The sequence below is a fragment of the Drosophila hydei genome, unplaced genomic scaffold (genome assembly GCF_003285905.1).
Source record: "Drosophila hydei strain 15085-1641.00,03,60 unplaced genomic scaffold, DhydRS2 tig00008137-arrow-arrow-pilon, whole genome shotgun sequence".
In the NCBI taxonomy this organism is placed as follows: Eukaryota; Metazoa; Arthropoda; class Insecta; order Diptera; family Drosophilidae; genus Drosophila; species Drosophila hydei.
Window position 1 is genome coordinate 20,282 of NW_022045845.1, and position 24,146 is coordinate 44,427.

Sequence of the window (24,146 nt, forward strand, 5' to 3'; positions counted from 1 at the left end):
ACAACAACAACAACAACAACAAGAACAACAATACCGACCACAACAACTACATAACACTGATAATAAATGTAGCAGACCTAGATCGAGGTTTAAGGGAGACAGAAATTCTTCAATTATTATTATATTTTTGTTCTTTTTCCACACGTTTACGCCCCCTCCCCCAACGAGAAGAGATACGAACTGTCAGAATGCTTTGCGCCCCAACAAATTGTATACATACGTACATAAGAACATACTTCTATTTTTCCAAACAACAAAACTGTAACTAAAAACAAGAAAAAAAAACTCAAAAACGAAAGCAAAAAAAAAAAAATAAAAAAAAAAACAAAATACTTCCATAAAAAAAAAAGAGAAACTAACTATCTATGCAAAAAACAGAACAAATAAGAGAAACTTAATAATATTACAATCTTTTAACAAACTTCAACAACAATAAATTCATTTGCAAATTGAAAATGTTTTTAATATTTAAGTGCGAGGGCCCCAGATAATTTAAAATAATTTATACAACTATGTATTCCTATAAAAAACAACTAATTTGTTTGCATTATAAACAGAAACTCACGATGATATTGATGATGATGGCAAAAACAAAAAAGAGAAGAAAAAACTAAGGAACGCTCTTGTTTAAATATGTAAAACTGTGAGAAATGTTTCGCAACGAAACAAAAAAACATATATGGTACCATTTATAAGAAAGAAAACTATGCGAGAGGCGTGTTAAGCAAGCAGCGCTCCAAAAGAGAGAATCGTATACTATTACAGAACACTAATTTACATTACACTACGCTACACAACACTACACTATACAACACTACACTATACAATACTACACTACACAACACTACACTATACAACACTACACTACACTACACACAACACAAGCACACCAATACACATTTGCTTACACTACATATAAACTAAAATATAAGTAAACTTTAGTTTTATGCAAAAAAAAAAAAGAAATGAAAAAGTGAAAAAAAGAAACGGAAATGTTCGTAAATATTACGAATATAATTTAGCCGTTACCATTTCTAATAACAACGCGCTACTTTACTCTTTGAAAATGAAAAACAACAACCAATATACTCTGGGCGACTCACTGAGAGTAGGGCATATAAAGTGTGTGCATAGCCGGCGAGCGATTTGTATTTGTGCGCAAGTTTGTAAAGTCCGAAGAAATAAATTCTTTTTTTAATGATCGAAGACACGGCAAAAAGAAATCGAAAGTTAAGAAACAAAACAAAAAGCAAACTTAAAATGGAAAATGAGATATTGTTTTATACAAAAAAAAAAAACGATAGAAAAAGTCAATAAAAATGCAAAATATACAAAATGTTAAATGGAACGAGTTTTATTTCTCTTAGTTCGAACCACGAAATGCCAAAAATAGAGCAAATATTTTAACAAAATTGTGAGGCATGTATTTGTTGCTCTTAAAAACAGGGTATTAGTACTGCTAATGTTCGTTTCATTCTAAACCAGATGAGTCCAGTCATTTGGATTTAATTTCTATAGGTTGTTTGATTAATAACAACTGTGATTTCGAGTCCTGCTCCATACTCTTAGTATAACCAATGAAGTTCAACTCTATTGTGTCATATATTAGGAAAATTTGGTTGGGGCTTATGTAAACTGATGTAGTTCATGATTCCTCTTAGTTTTCTGGCTAGACAGAGGTGTGTGTGCCATGATTGGGTGGCTCAATTCCTTGTGTCTCCCTAAGATTTGCTCGAATCTCGCCAGATATTGAATTTACCGAGGTGATGGTGTTATTGACGCCCTCGTCACTGGAACTGCCAGCCAGCAAGGGCTTCACATCCGGTTGCTGCTCACGAACTGATGGTTCAAAGCGCTGATTGTTGATGTCCTCAATGGCCTTGAGCAGCTAAAATGATATAGGGGATAATTATTTAACGTATGTTTCCTTGGAAGAATATGTTTAGGGTTTTCTAATATTCAGCTCACCTCCTTCAGGCTGACGACGCCCACAAGGCGGCCAATTTGGGTCACATAGGCATGATTAACGCCCATCATGGAGAACAGGGAGTGCACTCGTAGCAATGAGGTGCGTTCCACCAGCTGGAAGGGCGAGGGATCAATGCGGGCCGCCGAATTATAAAAGTCTATGGGTTTGCTCAATTGATCCAGTTCCCAAAGCTTTTTGCCCTCGGGTGACATATCGACAACGCGATCGCCGATCTGGTGTTAAACAATAGAACAAATAGTGAGAGCTTAACTAATTGTATTGCACTTACGAGGTGTACTCGCTTTGAGGGACTGGTCACCGGCTGCAGGTGCTCATTGGTACCGATTTCCAGATCCAGATCTGACTCCGAGGACTTCTTAAATACAGACTGAAAGGTCGAACGCAAACGGGATTCGGAGTTGCTGTTCAGCGAGTCGTTCGACTGCTGATTACTCTGCTTCAAATTGGATTTTTGCGGATCCTGGGCAGGCACAACCTCAAAGCGTGATGGTCGTCGCTCGGTGGCTTGATCGCTGAGCTCCTCCGTGAGCCATCTTTGAGCCATTTCCATGCGCTTTTCACGTCCAACTTGATCTTCGATCAATTTCACCAGCTCCTGCCGCTGCACAGAGCCAAGCAGTATCATCTTCTCTGGACTATCCACTAGTGGAATTGATCGCAGCTTTTTGTTCATTCTGAGCACGTCCTTGAGCTTCTGGTAGGTGATCCCCTGCCAAATGTACTTAACATCGTGCAGCATAAAGTCAGACACATGCTTGTTGTACAGCGAGGAGTTAGTGTACAGCAGATCGGGCAGGTAGGGCAGCTTCTTGATCATAATGACGCTCTCATACATGGAGGGTTGCAGCAGGGAGGCCACGGCATTGGCCACCAGCACAGCTACCAGGACGGGCACCACGAACGCAATTTGTCCGGTAATCTCGAACACCACAACAGCCACAGAAATCGAGTGAGTCACCGAGCCGGAAAAGGCAGCCGCGCCCACAATCGCATACGCTGCGGGCATAATGGGGGACATGCAATCGCCATACCGCATGCCCAGTGGAAAGATCCAGGCGACAAATTCACCCACCAAACGGCCAAATCCGCTGCCAATCTTCAAAGCTGGAATGAACATGCCATGCGGCACGGCCATTGTGGAGCCAATAATGGATAAAAAGTACTAGGAAAGAGATATGTTGTATGGATGAATTATCTCTTTGGTTGTGGGGAGGGGCACGTACATGGTAAAGCGTAAAGTATATGAGATTGCCAAAGATGTTCGTGTACTTGGTTGACCACTTTGCGACAATGTTCGCCTGCTTCTCACTAAGGTTTTTTTCTGTCCAGGTAAAGTTGCTAAATAGCTGCGTCAACTGATCTTCAGTGCTAATATCCCCGCCAAGAAACTGCCCAGTGCCCAACGGAAAGGTCAGTGAGGATATTAGCAGAGCCAGTATACCGGGATATAAGAGACGACTGGAAAAGGTATAGAATCAGCATCATGCTTAATGACTAACCAGCTGAAAGGTAATCAACTCCGATCTTAATATTTAAACAGTTATATAATATATTTCTGATTAAGCAAAAGATTGTTCAATTGATTGACTGACAGCCTGATATCTCACTGATTGATTGCTTAAACTGTCGTACTTACTTCTTTTGTAGAAACTTATTCAGTTTCTTGCTGGAACGTATGAAGAGCACATAATGTCTATGGACCCAGACAAAGGAGGCGCCCAGCAGTCCACAAAGAGCTCTAAAATAGAAACTATTATTAGAAAGAGCAAGGAGACATCAATGAAAATCTTACCCAGTTAAGGCAAAGAAGACAAGCTCCCTCGAATCAAAAGGAAATTCTGTGCTTATATAGGTGGGATAGACGGCTGTAACTGTGTCAGCGCCCTGGAACCAGACGGCCAAAAGGCGCACTGCCGAAGCGCCCACTACGCAGCCAAAGAAACCACGCCAATAATTGCGCACCGCAAAGTATGTGGTGGTCACCTCGATGCTGAAGAGCACAGCTGCAAGCACGGCGTTTACAAGTTGATCATTTTTATATAGCTATATAATTTTACCTCCAATGGGTGCTGCGAAACAGGTGCCTAGGCCCAAGGCGCAGGCAGCGGCCAGCATTTCGGTGCTGCGTGATTCGTTCTGATAGATACTGCGGAAGGGCGTGGCCATCTTGCTAAGCAGATGCGCCACAATGCTGGCAATGTGCACATAGGGACCCTAAAGCAGCAGAAAACTTAAGAACTTGGCGAATGGCAAGCAGAAGCAGTTTTTCTTTTATGGCTCACCTCCTTGCCCAGTGGCATGCCACTGCCCAAAACGAATGTGAGACCCAATACCTTGGCTATCAGGGTCTTAAACGTGAGATAGTTCTTGAGGGGAACGCCACGCAGAATGGTTTTCATTTCGGGTATTCCGGATCCTAAAACGAAGAACCACTTATTGCTTAAGAGTTACAAACTAAACAGCGCCGATTACCTGCAGCTTGGGGAGCCAAGTAATGTATAAACGTAGTTGTAATCAAGATCATCAAGACAGGTATTGTAACCCAAGTCAAATACCTAGCAAATGGATCTCCGGTAATATCATTGTAGAACCAAAAACGTACTGAAATAATTGTTATGGTCATGAACATATTTAGAAGTCGAACTGACAACTTGTATTACCTGCAGTAAACAATCGAATGCCTTCATCCATGGCGAAAGATATGACGGCCATGATAATGGCACAGGTTGTTAGAAATATCCAATCCTTGCTCAGGCGATCGGATATATGATGCCAGACCCAGGAGGACATGCTGTGCAGACGCGTGGGCTCATTTGATTCCAGTTGAAGCAACTACACAGACAGCAAATGTTCATATAAATTAATATATTATTCTTATGATTTGCATTAAAAGGACTTGCATTAATATTTTATTAAAATTGGAATAAAGTATAAATGCTCATAGCATTTTTTTTAATTTAATCATTTTTCATACTGTTCTTTGTCCGTCCGTCTGTCCGTAGTCCGTGTGCCGTCCGTCCGCTTGTCCATCCGTCTTTTCCTTCGCCCGCACGTCCGTCTATAGTTATATCAGTTTAGGACTCACCTGACTTCTAAGCTTATCCTCCTGTTTGCGCAACTTGGCGAGCTTGCGCAATCTTCGGGCCTCATCGCCAGCAAATTGTTGCAGATCCCTAGAATACCTGCCATACATCTGCAGATGAATAGAAAGCGAAAGAGATATAAAGTGGATGACTCATCAATATGGCAGACGGCGGGCCAAAAAAAAGCATTCAGAATTTGTCACATGCGATGTGCTAAAAAATTAACATATTTAGATAGGCGTACAATACATGTCAGGTGCATATACATATATGTATATGTATTTAATATTTGTTGTCTGTTTTTTATAAAGAATGGAAAAAAATAATAGAATTGTAAATAATATAGTCACATTTATCACATGCGCAGCGAATTAAACTTTTTAAACAGTGCTAATTAGGCGCAATTAACGTAGTTTCCCCGGAAAATAAGAAAAAAATTAAAAAACAAAAAGTGCCAAAAAAAGTGATACAAAAAGTGTGACCATCGAAAAAAAAATATTTGCATATCTAAAAAGCAAATGCAAACAATTTGCTGTCTGGCACCTGCTCCCAACTTATGTCAGCGCGCTAACAAATATTAGACCACATAAGTGACAAATTATCACTATATATTTGCCAATTAGTTCTCAAACAATAGCCACAAGCCGCTCCACTAGCTGGCCTGCGTATATATATTTTCTTATAATTTGATTTTAAATTAATTGAATCTAACTATTTGCCATATAATAATGGTTCGACGATTACAAATGTTTAGCCAAAATCGTAGTAGACTCGGCTCGGTTTCGATTTCCTCGGTTGCTATGCAGATTTTATTGTCTCAAAACTTTTGTCGAGTGGTCTTTGAACTCGCCTTATGTAAACAATTAAATTTAGAATACGTGGTGAAAGAAGTTGTTTTATTGGGATCACAATTCCTGTACCGAAAGGATATTAAGTCATTTTATATATTTATGTTCTTACGGATATTATGCTGCTTATACTTAGCTAGAGAATGATAAATTTCATTTTATAATTTCACACATATTCACATTCTGTAAGCTTAAAATATTATTAATATAATTTTTTGCTCGAAGGATCAGAAAAATCGTTGCTCACACTCTTTATATATCTTTCAATTAAATGTTGTCGTTTAATCATTTTATTGCTTTTTTATATATCCCAAGTCTTAAAATATTTCTTAGCCCTTACCAGCGTATGAGTATAGCCAAAATCTTCCTGAGCATCGCCTGCGATCTCACGTTTCTCCTGCTCCTGTCGTGCGGTAGATCCATTCGAATATGTATCTGGGGATTGGGACACTAAAGTGGGTGTGTCCTGCTGCGAGGACGACGACACTATATGTTGCGTATCCGCTGCCTGGCTATGGCGCCTCATTTGGATAGTTTTCGAACTACGAACTCTAAACACGAGCCTAAATTTAATTTAATTATCGCAATTTAATTTAAAATTTTTTTTTTAACTCCAAACTTACACTTTTTATATGAATTTCTATTTATTTATTTTTTTCCAATAGCCGATTTATTAGAAGAGACATCCGCGCTCGAGCGCTGCCAAAATGGGTTTATCAATCCAGATCAATAAATGTATTGGAGTTGCCGCAGTTGCCCACAAGCCGCAGCTTCCTCAGTCGACATGGTCGCAGGTGATAATCGAGAGAGCTCAACTGGCCCAAAGGCCCACTCATTTTGCGTTCAAATGCGATCGTGCATATACCCTGTATAACGAGTTAGTTAAAGCTTATAAAAAATGTATTAAGATATTTAAACTTGGCTTCATTGGTTGTGAAGATTCGATAAGATTTTGCCTTGTGAAATTTAAATTACACTATAAGAAATTTGATTACAGGGTAGTTGCAGAGTGTTAACATGGTTCTATATGTTAAGCGGCAGCTTATAGCGCTGTTAACATGGTACTATATGTTAGGCAGCAGCACCTCATAGCACTGCTAACATGCTGGTAACGTGCACATAATATGTTAAAACTCAACTTAGTTTACTCACATGCGATAAATTTATAGCATGCAAAGTTTCGCCAGCAGAGTCTGAGCAAAACTAAATTGTTAGTATATTCTTCAATTAATTACTTAGTATTTGGGAAAATGTAATTCCAAGTATATGAAATAAAAATATTGTTATTTCAATTGAAAGAGTATTTAAATTATCTCGATCCAAATAGATAAATATAGTACCTAGCTCTAAAGTTTATCTTTGGTATATTATTGAACTAACAGATGCTAAAACAATCAAAGCGTAAGTCCTGAGTCCAGTCCTAAATGTATTTTTAAATATTTTCCATTGCTTGTATTGATCATTGAAAAAAAAAAAACTAATGATAAGAGACATAAGGAGACCAATCGCAATTTCGATTTTGCGAATCGATTTATGATGTGTGCTCGGAAAAATGCCTACCTTGACGCTGCTTGCCAACTTGTTCAACTTAACGGATTTTACTTAACGGATTTCAATGTAATTTTCAGCATATGATCTACACATTCTATTGGAGTACTCGTCAGCTTAGTAAAAATTCAATTTCCTTCACATATTGGTCCTCTTTTCAACTGAACTTAAGTTTGAAGAATTTGAAATGATTGACTGGCAAAAAGCTGAAAGCTATATATAACATGACTGACTGACAAAAAGCTGAAAGCTATATATATATATTATGACTGACTGTTAACAAGATGAATGCTATAGAAAAAGGACTGAAAGACAAAATGCTGAAAACCTTTGATTTTGACTGACAAAAAGCTGAAAGCTATATATACCATGACTGACTGAAAATAAGCTGATGGCTTTAGATAAAGCAAGTGACTAAGTTCTGAGCTTTATATAATGTGCCTGACTGACAAAAATCTGAAAGCTGTATATGAAATAACAGACTGACAAAAAGCTGATTGATTTGATTTGATTGCTTTTTTTGTTTTTCTAGGACATTATTTTTTTTTCTCGTGAATGTTGAAAACCTAACAAATGATAAAACTCGACGAGTAGTTATATAGCTGTCAATCATTTAATATTTCAGAAGACGTGATGATTGGAAAGATTTTTAGATGTTGTTTTAAAATATTTATTTTGCACTGGCTGCAACTTAAATATAGATCACGATATCTTTGACTTTATGCACTAGCGAGAGATATAAATACATAACAACTTGATAAACTAATTAATTAATTATGCTATCACTTAGTTTAGGTTTGAATTTGTATCTTTAAAGAAATTTAACAGCGCCATTTAACAAACATTGTTGCCGTAGCTAACAGTAAACATATATACTTTTAAAGATGGGAGCGTAGTTTAAACAGATTTGTTTGTGTCTTGTGTTGTTGCAGTTGCTTTGGCATTTGCATCTGTTGGTGGCAAGGTCAGCGCTACTTCTGACGTGTCGAGAGACTTCAGATGCTCCATTTCAATATCAGAACAGTTGTCAGAGTTAGAGAGTGCCGAATCCATTGAGGTAATGGTCATATCAACGGCTTTGTCACTGGCATTTGGACTCACTGCCAACAGAGGCTTCTCCGCAGCAGGTTTCGAGTCGCGATTAAGGTCCTCGTCGCGAGGATGTGCCACAAAGCTGTTGCTGTTGATGTCCTCGATGGCTTTGCGTAGCTGTTAGGAAAACATCTTATAAATATTTAACTTACACAGCAAATATTTCACATTCACTTACCTCCTTGAGGCCGACCACGCCCACAAGACGTCCGATTTTTGTTACATAAGCATGATTAATGCCCACCATAGAGAACAGCGAATGCACCTTGAGTATGGAGGTGCGTTCGACCAGCTGAAACGGCGAGGGATCTATATGTATCTGTGTCTTTTCCAAATCGATGGGCTTCAGCATTTCCTCCAGTTCCCATTGCTTCTGATCCTCTGGCGACATGTCTATGACACGTTCCCTCGGCTAAAACAGGCAGATGCGTATAAATAAACATTTTTTGTTTGACCATCAGCTATTCAGATTTCTTTTATCGATCGTTCTATCTATAGATATATACATACCAATTGCACTGATTTCGTCTTTTTTGTGATCGTAGTCTGTTTAATGTATTTTATTTGTTGGTGCATTAAAGGAGTTACATATGTATACAAAAACGGGGTACAATGGAAGAATAGAAATAGTTCTGGGTTAAATGTTGGATATAGAAATATTCAATCGGTTAGTATGGATTACACTACATGACACACATAAGTATATAGACATACGGAATATACAGAGAACCAATCTTACTTACCCCAGTTTCCGTCGCTTCGTTATAAGCATCATCATCGTCTTCTATCGCATAGCTCATTTCATTTGATTTTTCATTATCGGATAACTTATCCAACATATAGCCATGATTTGCCGAATCTTTAACTCTCACATCGCAGTTGAATTGAATTTTTTTCTTAAGGTTTCTTTGCTTATCTATATGATTCTCGTTTAGATGGGACACAGCAGCCGGTTCGTGGGTCTGTCTAGTAATATCTGAAACTTTATTTGTTTTGTGTTTAATACAGGTCTTATCTGTATTCACATCGTTGAGCGGCAAATTAATTGGCTTATACGAATCTGTCTTATCTGTTATGGTATCATCTGTGTCATCCTTATCGGGCGGCATATTCAAAGTGTTAAATGTGGCTTATTAATTTGCGCATAACAATCTTTTCAAATATCACCTATATTTGAGTTTACGTTTAGATATACATATATGCAAGGCAAAGCAATTTTCTGAGATCGAGCGAATACTAGAATTGCTGTTCGATTATTACAACTGTCAAGGAAAACTCTCGGGAGCTAAGTTTCATCAAAATATTCACATTGTTAAATTAATAATTTCAGAATTGACTTTAGTTTTGAGTTTGTGATGAGTTTCAACTGTAGAGTTTTCCCTGACGTATTCATTTATTTTTTGTTTGCATTATAAATTAATAATTGTTACCATTTTCTGGGTTGACTCCGATTGAATTGTTATAGGGTTTACTTGCTTTCAGATATGGAATAGGATAGGTGAAGTGTGCAGACAGAGAGAGAAAGAGGTTCATCAGAATACCAAATAGTAATGGATGCATAGAGAAAGAGCGCATGTCCGTCGTTTGTACTTACCAGCATGATCTGGTCGGTAACAAAGTTCCAATTGTTTTGTGCTTGCTTGGAATGCAAATATATTTACAGAAGTAAGCGCAACAGACAAAGCAATTTGGGGAGTTTAACTCCATTAGTTGTTAAGCGTGAATACCCCCAGAATGTAAAATGGTAACATATAGGGAAGGACTTACCAGCTGAACCTTCTTGGATATGCCAGGTGTGCTGGGCACACTAGGTGCACTTTGTACTTGCACCTCAATGTTGCTGGCCGCCGGCGAGATTGAGCCCATTTCCGGATCCGGTTGCACATCCTGCAGCGTGGTGGATTTCTTGAAGATTGCCTCAAATGCGGATCGTATACGAAACTCCGAGTTGCCCGTGATCGTGGTGTAAGGCGTAATGCTGGGGCTGTGCGGTGAGGCGGGTGCATATGTCTTTAAGTTGAAGGAATTGGTCTTCTTTAATATGGACTTTCGTGGCGTTAGGGAGCTGTGCATTGTTTCGGCCCGTTTCTTGGGGGGCAGCATCTCATCGTTAGCTATCTGTCGCAAGCTGAGTATGTCCGGTGCGGGCAGCACCTCGAAGCGTGAGGGCCGACGCTGTTTTAGCTCTGCTTCCTGTTTCTTTTTCTCCTCTTCGATGGCGCGCTCTTCGGCCTCCTTTTGCCACTTTTGTGCCACCTCCATGCGTTTCTCCCGCCCAATGTGTTTCTCAATGATCTTGATTAGCTCGTACCGCTGCACAGATCCGAGCAATATCATATTCTCTGGACTGTCCACAAGTGGAAGCGAGCGCAGCGTCTTGTTGATCTTGAGCACCTCCTTGAGCTTTTGATAGGAGATGCCATGCCAAATGTACTTCACGTCTCGCACCATGAAGTCCTCCACAAAGATGCTGTACATGCCGGAACTGGAAGGCAGCAGATCAGGCAGATACGGCAGCTTCTTAATCAGTATAATACTGTCGTAGATCGAGGGCTGCAGCAGCGCTGCCACCGCATTGGCCACCAGCACGGCTATCATCACGGGCACTACGTGGGTTATCTGTCCGGTCATCTCAAAGATAATCACTGCCACGGATACCGTATGCGTCACAGAGCCGGAAAAGGCAGCTGCACCGACAACGGCATAGCCACCTGGCATAATGGGTGACAATCGACCGCCGTAGCGCACGCCATGTGGAAACCAGGAGGCCATCAGTTCGCCCACCAAGCGACCAAATGCGGCGCCGATTTTAAATACCGGTATAAACATGCCCGACGGCACCGGGATCGTGGACGCTATGATGGAAAAGAAGAACTGCAAACAAAAAAGATTCAATCAGTATTGGATTGCATAGAAAGCGAAATAGATTCACTTGCCGTGAAGATGGTAAAGATCACCAGATTCGCAAAGACGCTTGTGTAGCTGGTCATCCAGTGTGTGACAACGGCAGCCTGTTCCACAGTCAGATCATCACGCGACCAGGTGAAGTTGCTAAACAGCTGCGTCACCTGCTCGTGTGTGCTGAGCTCTCCGGCTAAAAACTGACCTGTGCCCAAGGGAAATGAAATGCTGGAGACCAACAGCGCCAGAAAGCCGGGATACAGGAAGCGGCTAAGAAATAAATATGTTTGAATTTAATAAAAAAGATATCCAATATATGAATCGAACATATTTAATCGATCAGTGCTCACTTTTTCTGCAGAAATTTATTCATGCGTTTGTTGGAACGCATAAAAAGCACATATCGACGATGCACCCACACATAGGTGGCGCCACCTAGGCCGCATACAAAGCTGTTAAAATTCAAATTTTAATTTATAAGTTAAGTTGAGCACAGCAACAAGTGTAGATGGACTCACCCAATCAATGCAAAAACAAACAGCTCTTGCGGATCGAAAGGGAATTCGGTGGTAAAATTGGTTAGGAACAGCGCACGCACAGTATCCGCGTTTTGGAACCACACGGCCAGCAGTCGAAAAACCGTTGCACCACAAACGGCCGCAAAGAAACCGCGCCAATAGTTTCGCACCGCGAAATACGTTGTGGTTACCTCAATGCTAAATAGAACGCCTGTCGAATGGATCAAACCGTGTCAAATTTTTTGAAACTTTAGTAAGTGAATTCCAGTACTTACCGCCAACGGGCGCGGCAAAGCAGGCGCCCACGCCGACGGCACAAGCAGCCGCCAGCATTTCGGAGTTGCGGGACTCGTTCTCATATATGCCTTGGAATGATGTGACGAGTTTACTTAATAATTGTGCTACAATACTTGCTATATGTACGAAAGGACCCTAGAGACAATGTTAGTTTTTTATTTTTTTTTTTTCGATTGAAGAGCTTTCCAAAATGTGTGAGTTGGTGTGTGTGTGTGAGTGTGCGCGTTGGTGGGTTAGCCGTTAGCCGGCATCAATTTTTCATACTTACTTCCTTTCCTAATGGCATACCGCTGCCCAGAGTTGCCATTAAACCAATTACCTTGGCCACTAATGTCTTAAATGTGAGATACTCTTTCAACGCAACGCCGCGCAGTATGGTCTTCATTTCAGGTATACCGGAACCTAAACATAGGCGAGGTTGAATAAAATACAATATGTATCTAGAATTTGCAATTAGCACGTGGTATGTGCTTTGGTTAGTGAATATCATTCATAAATTAGTAAATTTGTTGTGCTTATTGCGGGGTAATCAATTTCGAGTATAAGACATATAGACATTTAGTTGGGGTAGTTCAGTTGTTAGAGGTGCCAAGTGCGTTTGGTGCGGGCAGCTGCCGGATTGCAGTGGTACAGGGTTTTTATCAAATGAAAACGGGCTTACTTCCACTCAAAATAACCTATTTTTATGATTCTTTAACTGGGATATATAAGAGCTCGTCTTAACCTTAACATTTTGAATTATTCTTTAAGTTTTAGAAATATTTATAGAAATCTAATTTCATATTAAAGGAGCCTGCAGCAAAAATAATTTGCTTCAACATATTATCTAGTATTTATTAGGAATCCTAAACAACCATCGAAGTAAGTAAGTAAGTAAAAAAATTAATATAGTTTTCAGTTTTTGATTTTTTTTCTGCTTTGGAAAACTCAAATAACTACGAATTGTGGAACATACTTGAAAAATAACTACAGATATACTCTCAACTCAAAAACATAACTAAATGAATACTAAAACAAAACACTATTTACGTGATAGAAACACGTTTTATACAAAGATCTCACTTACAGGAAATACTTAACAAATTCTAAATTCTAGCCACTTGTGATAGTTATTTAGTTAGTACTTCACTTACCTATACTTTGCGGTGCGATGAGATGCACAAAGCCGGCTGAGAATAATATTAGACAGACCGGCAATGATACCCAAGCAATATACTGTATAAAGGGCTGTGAAGTAAGATCGCGATAGAGCCAAATACGAGCTATAATGATATGTGGGCAAAGTTGTGAATCAATAAAAATAGAACTAGGAGATAGAATGAACGTAATGTCTGGCCGTGGGTTTACCATTTGTACATATCGATATGCCCTTGTCCATGATAAAGGAGAGCAGGGCCATTATGATGCCGAGCAGGGCCAGGAATACCCAATCCTCGCCCAATCGGGCCAGTGTATGCTTCCATATCCATGATGAGATGCGTTTTATGCGCGTCGCTCGTTTACCCAAGAGTTCCTGTAAATATTTCCCAGCACTGCTGCTTTATAAACCGATGCGCTCAGAATGATCTTAACATACACGTTTATATATTTATATGTATTTAGATATATAGACGAATATTACATGTAGTACTGTATGTAGCTACCACTGTCAATGGGATCCATTGGGATATATGCCAAATTATTTTTGTGCATATTCAAAATGGCGTTTGTGAAATTCATGAATGCGAGTAGTTTGCATAATTTCCGATGTTAAGTGAATATATAGAGTATATTTGTCTATAAAAATTGTATGCTTTACCTTAAGTATTTATATATTTCTCATTACGTTAGGCATATTATAATATATAGATTGTCACATGATTAATTTTCAAAGAAATAATAAATATCTACATACTGTCTTTGTTTTTATATTTAGAATTTACCTTATTTCTTTGTTTATCTTCTTGCTTTCGTCGCTTTTCGAGTAGTTTGAGTTTTCTGGCTTCATCTTTAGCAAATTCTCCTAGATCCTTTGTGTAACGACCATACATCTGTGAAATAACGTATAATAATAATTGCAAATATAAATATGGTATATTTTATTTTCCTATACCTATAAGGCTTTGTTAATTGCCTCTTGTTCAATTGCTTAAATAAATGGAATTTAAATACAAGTAAACGGTGTCCACCATCCTCCAAGAATACCAAACACTTACTAGCGCATTCGGTTCACTTGTTGATCATTTTGGCAGCAGCCAAAGGTCCCATACATATTATAAATAACTTAAAAAACACTCGTATTTTTAAATAAACCAAACAAAACCAGTAGTAGTGCTCTAGTAGGCTGTGATCGACTATAAGATACCTAATATATATGAACTTCCTAAAAGAGCACTAAAATCTAAGTTCGCTGTAGCGACTCACTCTCTTTGCTGATTAGCAATAGAAATTTGTAATATAAAAAAAACGCTCTACAAGAGAACTGCACATCATACCCTAGCTTGGTCATTTACATTGTATACAGGGTATATATATATAAGAAAAAACAAATCAAAACAAAAATATAACGTTAAAAAAACACAAGAGAGAACATAAGCAAAGAATTTTCGTCACGAAACGATTCTTATTTACGGAAATTCCCATTTCATGGATGAGCAGCATAGCAACAAAAAAAGAAAAGAAAATTCGCATTTTATGAGAAATTAACAATGATTACGCAGATAAATGCTTTTTGACATGTGTGTGTATATATGAGACTAAGACAGACTGAATAAAATGAGAGTCGTTTCTTTGCGTGAGTTTGGAGAGCACTAGCATAGAGAGCGAATATGCCAATATGTAATATGTAAGTATAAAAAAGAAAAATAAATAAAAAATTAAAATATAAAAGCTTTCAGCAGAAAATAAAAAAAACAATATTTTAATTATTTATGGTTAGCTCGTGAAAACTTATTCATAGAGCATAGATTTGTTTTGAACTATATTATAGCTTAGATATTTATTGTATATTTTTTCTCTAAGATGCAATTTTTTTAATATTTGAGGTATAAAATTTAAAGTGAGTGCGTCTTTTATATATACACAGAATGCCTCAAGTAGAATTCATTGACAATGCAATCCGAAAGGTCCCCAAGAAATATGCCACGGTCAAAACAAAAATGAAATAAATAAAAATAATTAGGTATGCGACACGAAAGAACAGGAAAGAAAAGAAAAAGAATATCGAAAGAAAAATATAAGAAATGCAACAGAAATAACATACCAAAAGAACGAGCAACGCAGCTAATTTCCCAGAGGTCTGGGCGAAGGTCTGTTTTGGCTGGGTAAATATGTCTTCTCTGGCCAGAGAATCATAGAATTTTGCATATGTATTTGCAAAGCTTTTAGCTGTAAATAGATCTGGTTCGTCTAACACACCCAGCTCTGGTACCAGATGCGAACTGAATAAACAGTTTTATGTCAAATTCGGATATTCGAATTTTTGAATATTCGTACATAGGAGAATATTAAAAAAAATCTAAATCAGTTGTTCTTAAGAAACGGGAACTAATTCCAGTCACAAACTCTTGGGATCCTGACTATGTTTACCGATATGCTCACATAAGCGAACGATTCAATTTCGAACTCAAGTTCTGACTGAATTTTCAGTTCGAAAAATTCAAGCTGCTTGCAACAGTCTCGGCATTTGGAATCCTGATTATATTTACTGATATTCACAAAAAGCAGAATGCTTTATTTTCGAGCTCAAACTTGATGACAAACGGTCTTGGAAGTTAGGACACTATCTCTTATGCACTAGTTCGAAAACTTAGAGCACTGATTCCAATTGCCAATTAAATTACACAGTAAATCGTATAACTTTCGCACTCAAGTTCGAATTGAATTAGTCGTTCGTTAAATTGGAGCTAGTTCCAGTTCTAGGTGATTGAATCGTTATGTTCACTAATATTCTTACATAGTAGAACGCCTCAATTTCGAACTCAATTTGATTCTTGTCATCGCTGGCTGTTTCAGCGGATTTCCGTTGCTGTTGTTGCTTCTGCTTGGCAATGGCCTCATCCCAGCGCAGACGAACGGGAGTGGCGGGTACTTTGTGGGCGCGTTGCTCCTCGCGCAGATACTCCTCGCGATTGATCAGCAGCTCCGGCTCGAAGGCGTATTCGCGAATGTACTCATCCTGGTGAGTGCGACTGTTGTTGAACATGAAGTAAACCGAATTTGATTACGTTGCGAATTTCGAAATTCGAATAGACGAATGCGATTTGTTCTATGATTGTTCAATGTTAGATAGAATATATCTTATATATATTGATGTTGCTGTTGTGGTAATTTTTGTTCTTGTTGTTGTTGTTGTTGTTGTGCTGCGTGTCTGTCGTTTAGATCTGTATTACGGCCTTTGACATGCCTGCGGCTGTTGGCCGAATTTCTGTTTCGCATTTTGTTGCCAATTATTTTTAGTTTTTCAGCTTCTTCTTCTTCTTACAGTTGAATTTTCACATTGCAAGTCGCTGCCCTTGAGGCGCGCCCCGTCAACATTTGTAAATTGTATTGCAATTATTTTTAACACATTTACAATCAGATTATATGATAAAAGATTTTCATAGATATTCAAATATCTATTGACACAGCATTATTTTTTATTTAAATAAATTTGCACAAAATAATTCGTAATGATTTTTCTCAGTATTTTCTATTGATTTTCACGCATTTGTCCGACAATTACGCTGCGTTGTAATCTTTGGGAAAACTTTTTTAAAACTAAAACGGACACGTTCGCGAGCTTTTCCGTTTGTGTGAAAAATTATTGAAATTTTCTTTCGACCGCACTCTAGCCGCTGTGCATTGCCCAGGGTAACCAGCTGTGTCAGAAAACTCGGAACGTTGAACATAAGCAATATATTGCCAAAGAGCTACAAATAATGCTTACCACGAGTTAAGAAATTCAGGAAATTTAGAAAAATTTAACAATTTTCAACAATTAAATACATTGGTCTTATGAACTTAAATAGAGCTCTGCTTTCTTAGATGAATCTTTAAATTTTTGAATTATATTTTTCAGTTAAAACTTCAGCTTTATTTTTGAAAATAGTTTTTTTTTTAGTTAGTCTGGTTACCCTATTCCTTGCAACCTACTACCTTCGACAGTGAAATAATTTCTTAACTTATAATAAACGCTAAATATTATTCATTATAATCCGATTAAAAATAGCAACATTTTTTTGCACCTCTTTCCATTCTCATTTATTATTTTTCATTGCTTTTACACATTGACACGAAAGGGGAAAACACACCAAACAAAATATACCAGTGCTGTAGCTTTGTAAGCTAGAACTATCTGAATACCCTGACTCTCAACTACAGACAAAAAGAGCCGAAGAGTCTATACTCTGGATTATCTTGATTATAAATGTCTTTGGTCCATTTACCAAACCATCGCTAAACCAATTTTTGAGTTTCCTCAGTGTTCTTTAAAGTTTTGCTGTGCACGATTTTATCTTTAATGTTAGGAAAATTTTGGTTGATTTATGTTTATTATGGCTATGCCAATCTTTGAGCAATTCAATTAAAAGTTTTCCGCCTTTTGCTGTATCACTTAGTCAATATACCAATTAGACAAATCACACATTGGCAAAGTGAGTTAGATCTATAAAATTGATATATAAGCTGTAAGCAGACATGATTGTTATTGGATTGCTTGCTGAATAGACCATTCATGTTCGATATAAAGATAACGCTATTGGCACTTCGGTTACTGGGTACAAATAGTGCAAGAAATCTTATCACTTAAACGGATGGCTTACTTAAGTAGAGTGATACAAGTTTGTCGATCGTTTACATGTATGCCTACTGTGTGTATAGAAATGTATATTTTGCTTACGAGTGTGTCGATATATCCAAACGGATCATCGTCATCAGATGAGTCGGAATCGGGTCCATTTTCGGCTGGCGGTGGACATGGATAGAATGCCTGCGATTTGATTTTCGGGTGTTTCTGGACATGACGCAGTTCCGTCTCCATGGATATGTTACTTTTACGTCTCTGGCGCAACTGACGAATGAACTTCTCAAAATCGGCCCACTCTGAGTCTACCAGCTCGACATTCTCTTCACCAAACTCTTCATCGTGTATGATACGTTCGACTTGCTGTTTGGCTTTGGTCTTGCCATTGCGATCACGATTATCGCGAGTGGCAAAGTACACCATGGCTGGTTCTATATATATATATACGTATGGGGTGAATATAGCTAAAGAGAGTAACGCGATATCAATACGACGCACGAGTCTCAAAATTAGTTAACCGATTGTAGCTATTGCCATGGCTAAAAGCCTTTGCGGGCTAATAAAATCTTCGCTTTGCTTATGCAATTGCAGTAATTGAGCGCTTCCCGTCTGGGCTCTTGGTATCTATTGCACTGTTGCATCCGTCAGATAAAGTATCTTTAGCTGCGTGCGTCTCGCATCAAGTTTAGAACACAACTGAATCTGTGGCAGACTCGTCTCGATATTGTTCCGCTGAGGCTCAAGATTCTACATAAAATGTAGCACAGAGACTCAAGTGCTTAGAACCGACTTGCATTTATTCCCTCCCTCCACACACACACACGCACACCCGCACAGCCAACCACACTCATGCGGTCAAAGTTTTGTGTAAAACATCAATAAAATTTCATAAATTTAATAATTTGTGCCGCCTGGACTAGAGCAAAAGTGAAAATACCATGACGCACACTGGGGCAAAGGCTATGATAACTGCTGCTCAGCCAAATTCTTTTCTACTTATTTTAAAGATATGTATATGTATTTCATTTATTTGTATTCATTTTTGTGCATCTTGCCCCAGTGTGCCTTGTCACTTAAGCAGCTCAAATTGAGTCGACTTTTCGACGACATCATCTTGCTTTAAACTCTTCAAGTGTTTTTTCAATATATGTGTGTAGGTGGATTATGCACATGGCACCGAGTCACATGTTTGTGATTGTCTATGCGGCATTTTCTCAGATACAAATGTATCTTTTTTCAGATTATTTTTGTTGCTCCGTAAGTGTCGTGAGCGCAGTGCAAAGTTTGGTTTTGATTGAATTGCTCAATTTAGTGCGACGCCTGTCCAAATGACGGCATTAATGATGTGCCTAACCCTAAATAGGTTGAATATACTGTCGCTGACTCTGGGTGATCAACCAGAACAACGCAAACACCCTACATTGCTTATTCCATATAGATCCTGCTCTTGACAGTAGCAAGTTTTATGATCCTATGAACCTATGCGCAATGCACGTGACCCTGTTGAAGAAGGTCGCACAGAGAAAAGCGTAAGTAAGAGAGACAGAGAGCTACTGCTGGAGAGATAGAGATACAGATGGACAGATAGAAATATATCTATATATATATATACATATATAGATGTATAGATATATAGACATTAACATATAATAATAATAATATATATCTATTGTTTTATACATAGATTGTTATTATACTATTTCTTTTTTTCTTCTTTGTATACATCAAGATAAAAACTTAAAAAAGAGAATAAGATGGCTTATTATTTTAAAAAAACTACTTTCTCCGAATAATTCGAGATGACTCTGCGTCATATAGTGGTTCAATAACTATTATCTCATTTAATATTTTATTGAAATATCTGACCGGGCAGATTCCCACAACGACATCAACTCGTATAAAGGGGATTCAAATTGAACTGCTTGCTACTTGCTTTACATTTGTAGATCATTTTGTGCATACAACTAAGAGATTTACTTTCATAGTATACGTTGAATATTATTAAATGATACATTATATGTATTTATATTTTGTGCTTAAAATAATATTTAAATTCGCTTTCTTGCATTGCTCTATAGTTTTGTGTGCTGAGTTTCGAATAGAAAAGACAATTAATGAATGGTCATGAAATCAATTTTGAATGAGTGTTACTCAGTTAAATAAAGTCCAGCCCGGATCTCTATCCTTGAATGACACTCATGAAATACTAATCTAAAATGATCCCGAATTTACAACAAATAGCTAGGTGGCTTCTGAAATACGGCGTCAATTGTTTGAATGCCGTTTGATCTTTGAAAAATATATTTTTTGAATATTTACCATTCGAATTTTTCGAAGAGTATTCAACATTTATATCCGTCATAAAACAAAAACGAAACAACACCAAAATGGAAGCTTTTTCCTTTCTAGGAACAGATATTTGTATGTCAATATGATCTTAAAAAAAGTTTTTCAAATTTTTTCATTTGACAGAAATTAATTTGAATTCAAAGAATTTTCTGAATATGTATATATTAACATTTTTGCAAAATTCGTGTTATAAAAATGATGAATTTTTTAAATTGAATTGCAGCTTAAAATTGTGTTTAAAGTTGACGAACCTTAAGATTTCTTTTAAACATTTCGAAATTTTCTGACTTGTTTTTTGAATTTCAGGAATTAAACAAAAAAAAAACGCAACTAAAACCAGAGTAAAGCGAACTTGGCCACAATTCCAGGGCAACTGAAGATCATGGCAGATGTTTGGCCGCAGCCGTAGAAATCAATTTTAATAGCATCCCAATCCCAAAATTCCGGCCAAGATAAAGGCGTGAATAACAACAGCAACAACAACACCTGTGCGAAAATTAATTAAAAATGTTAACAAATAACGTAATCGTGTAATATTTGCACAGATTCACGAGATAAATTCGAGCCTTATGCAAGTAGAATAAATAATTCAATATTATCTCAAATGCAATTCACATTTATGACCTGAACCAACTGGATGGTAGTGAAATAGCTGACGGCAGCTTTTAACGCCCCACAATAAAACACATTGTTAATTGTATTAAACAATAAAACGATCATAAACATTCACAATCAATGAGTGCAGCCGCCAAATCAAATCGATTCGGATTTTACGCCACAATCGTGGCCCCTACTAAATCAAAGTGATCGCCGATAGGGAAGCTCTTTTGATTGATGATGATGGCTTACGGAGCATAGCCCGATAAGACAAAACAATCAATGATCGAATAACTGTATAGTGTTGAACAAAAAAATACATTTTTAAAATAATTTTCTAAATGATAACTAAATACATAGTAGTTATAAAACTACAAGGATCTGATTTGAGTTTGAGTATGTCAGGCTAGATATGAATGAGAAAATGTTGTTGGCAAACGTCAACGTTTTTATTTTTTAATGTGTCGCATCATGTGTTAATTGTAATTTTTTACTTAATAATTATGATAATTAACTGATATCATTGTCACAATTTGGAGCGGAGTACGAACATGTTTGGCTACTTCCACATTACTCATACGTCGCGTTGATCGTCAATTGTTTACAAGGGGCCCTTTCGAATTGATTCAGAGTTACAGGTTGGGAAACAGGTTTGACTGAGAAATTTGTATTTTTTGTTAACATAAGCTAACATATTTTTACATTGCAAAGATCTATGTAACAGATTTTCGATGAAGATTTTCAATTTAGAAGTCACAAATTGAACGTCTCGGCTGGTAACCTGTAACCAGAACTCTAACTACCAATGTTATCACTAAGCCTTTTAGTCCTTACTTAGTATTCTTCCTTTGATATCAAGACCAAAACTGATCCTCAAATAAAAAGATAAAATAACATTAATTTAATTGAAATTTGTGTAAATATATTTTTACGTTCCAAATGTATTTGAAAAACTTTAAGCCGCAATTAATACATTTGTCGGCAGAGTAAAAAGCTATTCTAGTAATACCCATATTAATGACATTGCCAACTGGAAAAACTAAACGTATTCAGAAATCAATTAAATAGCAATTTGGATTTTTCTTCTAATGCCAAATTATTAATAAGTGAGCTACGGTAATAGCCGTTATCAACTGGGCTTACGTAAACAGTAAATTTGTATAAACTCTGCGACTAATTAAACGTACAATTTCAAATTCAAATTCAAATTCTTACGAGCTACCATAAAAAATAAGCAGCATTTATCACCTTTTGTTTATTCATTAGGCGATAAAAACGAAATTTCAATCATTGTGTTAAATCAATCAATCAATTCGGTAGTGGTTATAAAAGTATAAAATAATATAAGAATAATTTATGAGTAGCATATTTTTGTTCCAATTTGTATAAAAGTCCAAAAAAATGAGTGCCGAGTGAGCGAAACAATATTTAAAAAATGATATGTTCAGCCACATAGAAGCTATAATACTCTTTTCATACTCATGGATGACAATGAATTCATTCTTTATTTTTACTGACTAACCAAATGCGCAAAAAGATTTTAAGATGTCTTATTCGTAGTCCAAGATATCATAACCAAGAGGTAGTTCTTAATAATGATCCCATAGCTTTGCATGAGCGCGTGCCATTTTATCTATCTTTGATACCAAGAAGAGATTTCTGGCAGCTTTCAAGAACCATTAGTGTTAATATTTGCTCTATAAATATGGTCTTTTCTTGTTTTTTTAGCGGCCAGCTCTCACATGGTAATTGCTTCTTATCAAACGCAAAGTGCTTAAGAATAAAATTTGTATGGCAAACTCATAAATTAGTGACTCACTCGCAGCATCCAAAACAAAGCAATGCGCTAAGGCCAAGCAACTTCAAAGAGAAGTTGAATATAAATAAAATTCTATTCATAATTTTCATTTCGATGACGCAAACTTTATATTTTTCATATTTATTTGTGTGGAGTACATAATAGCGTTTAGTTAAGTACAAAGTAAGTACCTAATTAAAGTTCCAATTACACACTGTATTTATTTATAAGGTATATTTATAATGTTGTAAACGCTATGCCTGTTTATCAGAGCAAGAGAAAGACCAAAACAAAATCAACGTATGTATGTATAGATATGCCTCAAGACTTTGGAATTCTGTTCAATTATAATATTATTTACCTATACCTCAAATTGTGTTGTTACTGTAGTCGAATAAATGGGGGAATCCCTTGTCAAATTAAAATAATTAAGTATTTTTAAAAACAAAAAAATGTAAATGACATTAAAATACGTCAAGCTTATCCAACAGGTATGTGAAGAAAAACCCAGTTAGATTTCGCTGCTATGTGCCATTACATATTTACCAGTTAATGTCTTTATTCAACTGGTTGCCTTGTTTGCCTAGCCTGCCAGATCATGTGCACGATCTGTGTTCGTAAATCGGATCATATGATCTGAAAAGTCATGTGATTGCGCTCAAAAACCGAAATAAATAAGATTACAACTGTGACTGTGATTAATAATGTGATTTTTCAGGTTCAAAGCTTTAAATACTAAAATATTTGCAATTTATTTTTAATTTCCTTGGGTATATAAACTTATGCTTTCCCTTTTGTAGAAAAAGTAAGTATATATTTAAAAACTTTTTTCCTTCTTTTTTTTAATAATAAATATTCTTATGGGTATACTAAAGGTTTTGTTTACCTAACAAATATCTCCTAGGTTTAATATTTAATACTTAAATAAAATAAACGAAAATATTTAAAATAATAAAAATATTGAATATTCAGAAGTTTGAGTTGACTTTTTAGCTTACCAGCGTGTGCGTATAGCCTAGTCCCTCCTCGGAACCATCTGGGCTCTTGTCGTGGTCGTGGTCGTGACCCATATTGAAGCGCAACGACGACGCATTGGAGCACGTGCGCAGGGGTAACGTGTGGTTCGACGAGGGCACGAGGAGCAGAGATTCGTGTCCATTTTTGCTTAGTTTTGTTTTTTTGTTTGAACTTGTGTTCCACATGTTGCAATATCACAATAAGATGCTGTTGTCTTGAATATTAATGAATTGTAATTTAAATTGTTGTTTGCACTTAATTTCTTTTGTTATACCCTGATCCCATTAAAAATGGGAAATCAGGGTATAATGGTTTTGTGCAAATGTATGTAACAGGCAGAAGGAGGC

The 24,146-nt window shown here is 37.0% G+C and overlaps 2 protein-coding genes across 12 annotated transcripts; both read right to left on the bottom strand.

Moving 5' to 3' along the window:
• Positions 1–1,424: 1,424 nt before the first annotated feature.
• On the bottom strand, positions 1,425–6,623 carry LOC111592010 (chloride channel protein 2-like). Its single transcript, XM_023303998.2, has 13 exons — positions 6,545–6,623; positions 6,262–6,484; positions 5,076–5,183; positions 4,651–4,822; positions 4,463–4,591; positions 4,273–4,406; positions 4,048–4,204; positions 3,783–3,993; positions 3,627–3,728; positions 3,214–3,448; positions 2,259–3,152; positions 1,969–2,202; positions 1,425–1,888 (listed from the first exon to the last, which is right to left on the bottom strand). The coding sequence occupies exons 2-13, from the start codon at positions 6,445–6,447 to the stop codon at positions 1,670–1,672; spliced, it is 2,781 nt and encodes a 926-aa protein (XP_023159766.2). The 5' UTR covers positions 6,448–6,484; positions 6,545–6,623; the 3' UTR covers positions 1,425–1,669.
• Positions 6,624–8,185: 1,562 nt separating this feature from the next.
• LOC111592002 (chloride channel protein 2) lies at positions 8,186–24,063 on the bottom strand. Of its 11 annotated transcripts, none has more exons than XM_023303968.2 (16): positions 18,135–18,656; positions 14,200–14,307; positions 13,625–13,790; positions 13,411–13,539; positions 12,546–12,679; positions 12,256–12,412; positions 11,981–12,191; positions 11,813–11,914; positions 11,498–11,732; positions 10,329–11,435; positions 10,156–10,200; positions 9,992–10,036; positions 9,305–9,655; positions 9,072–9,107; positions 8,740–8,973; positions 8,186–8,678 (listed from the first exon to the last, which is right to left on the bottom strand). In XM_023303968.2, exons 1-16 carry the CDS (start codon positions 18,459–18,461, stop codon positions 8,367–8,369), a joined length of 3,699 nt encoding a protein of 1,232 aa, XP_023159736.2. In that variant the 5' UTR covers positions 18,462–18,656; the 3' UTR covers positions 8,186–8,366. The 11 variants fall into 11 exon arrangements, with proteins under 11 accessions (XP_023159736.2, XP_023159737.2, XP_030081545.1 ...); XM_023303969.2 differs by lacking the exon at positions 18,135–18,656 and adding an exon at positions 16,212–16,897 and having other exon boundaries at positions 8,187–8,678; XM_030225685.1 differs by lacking the exon at positions 18,135–18,656 and adding an exon at positions 23,781–24,063 and having other exon boundaries at positions 8,188–8,678.
• Positions 24,064–24,146: the final 83 nt, after the last annotated feature.

Coding starts and splice junctions, on each gene's coding strand:
- LOC111592010 (XM_023303998.2), bottom strand. CDS start 6,447: ATGAGGCGCCATAGCCAGGCAGCGGATACGCAACATATAGTGTCGTCG. Junction 4,823..5,075: donor AGGATAAGCTTAGAAGTCAG/GTGAGTCCTAAA, acceptor CTGTCTGTGTAG/TTGCTTCAACTGGAATCAAA. Junction 1,889..1,968: donor GCGTCGTCAGCCTGAAGGAG/GTGAGCTGAATA, acceptor ATATCATTTTAG/CTGCTCAAGGCCATTGAGGA.
- LOC111592002 (XM_023303968.2), bottom strand. CDS start 18,461: ATGGTGTACTTTGCCACTCGCGATAATCGTGATCGCAATGGCAAGACC. Junction 10,201..10,328: donor TATCCAAGAAGGTTCAGCTG/GTAAGTCCTTCC, acceptor TTGCATTCCAAG/CAAGCACAAAACAATTGGAA. Junction 9,656..9,991: donor CGGAGTCAACCCAGAAAATG/GTAACAATTATT, acceptor CCGCCCGATAAG/GATGACACAGATGATACCAT.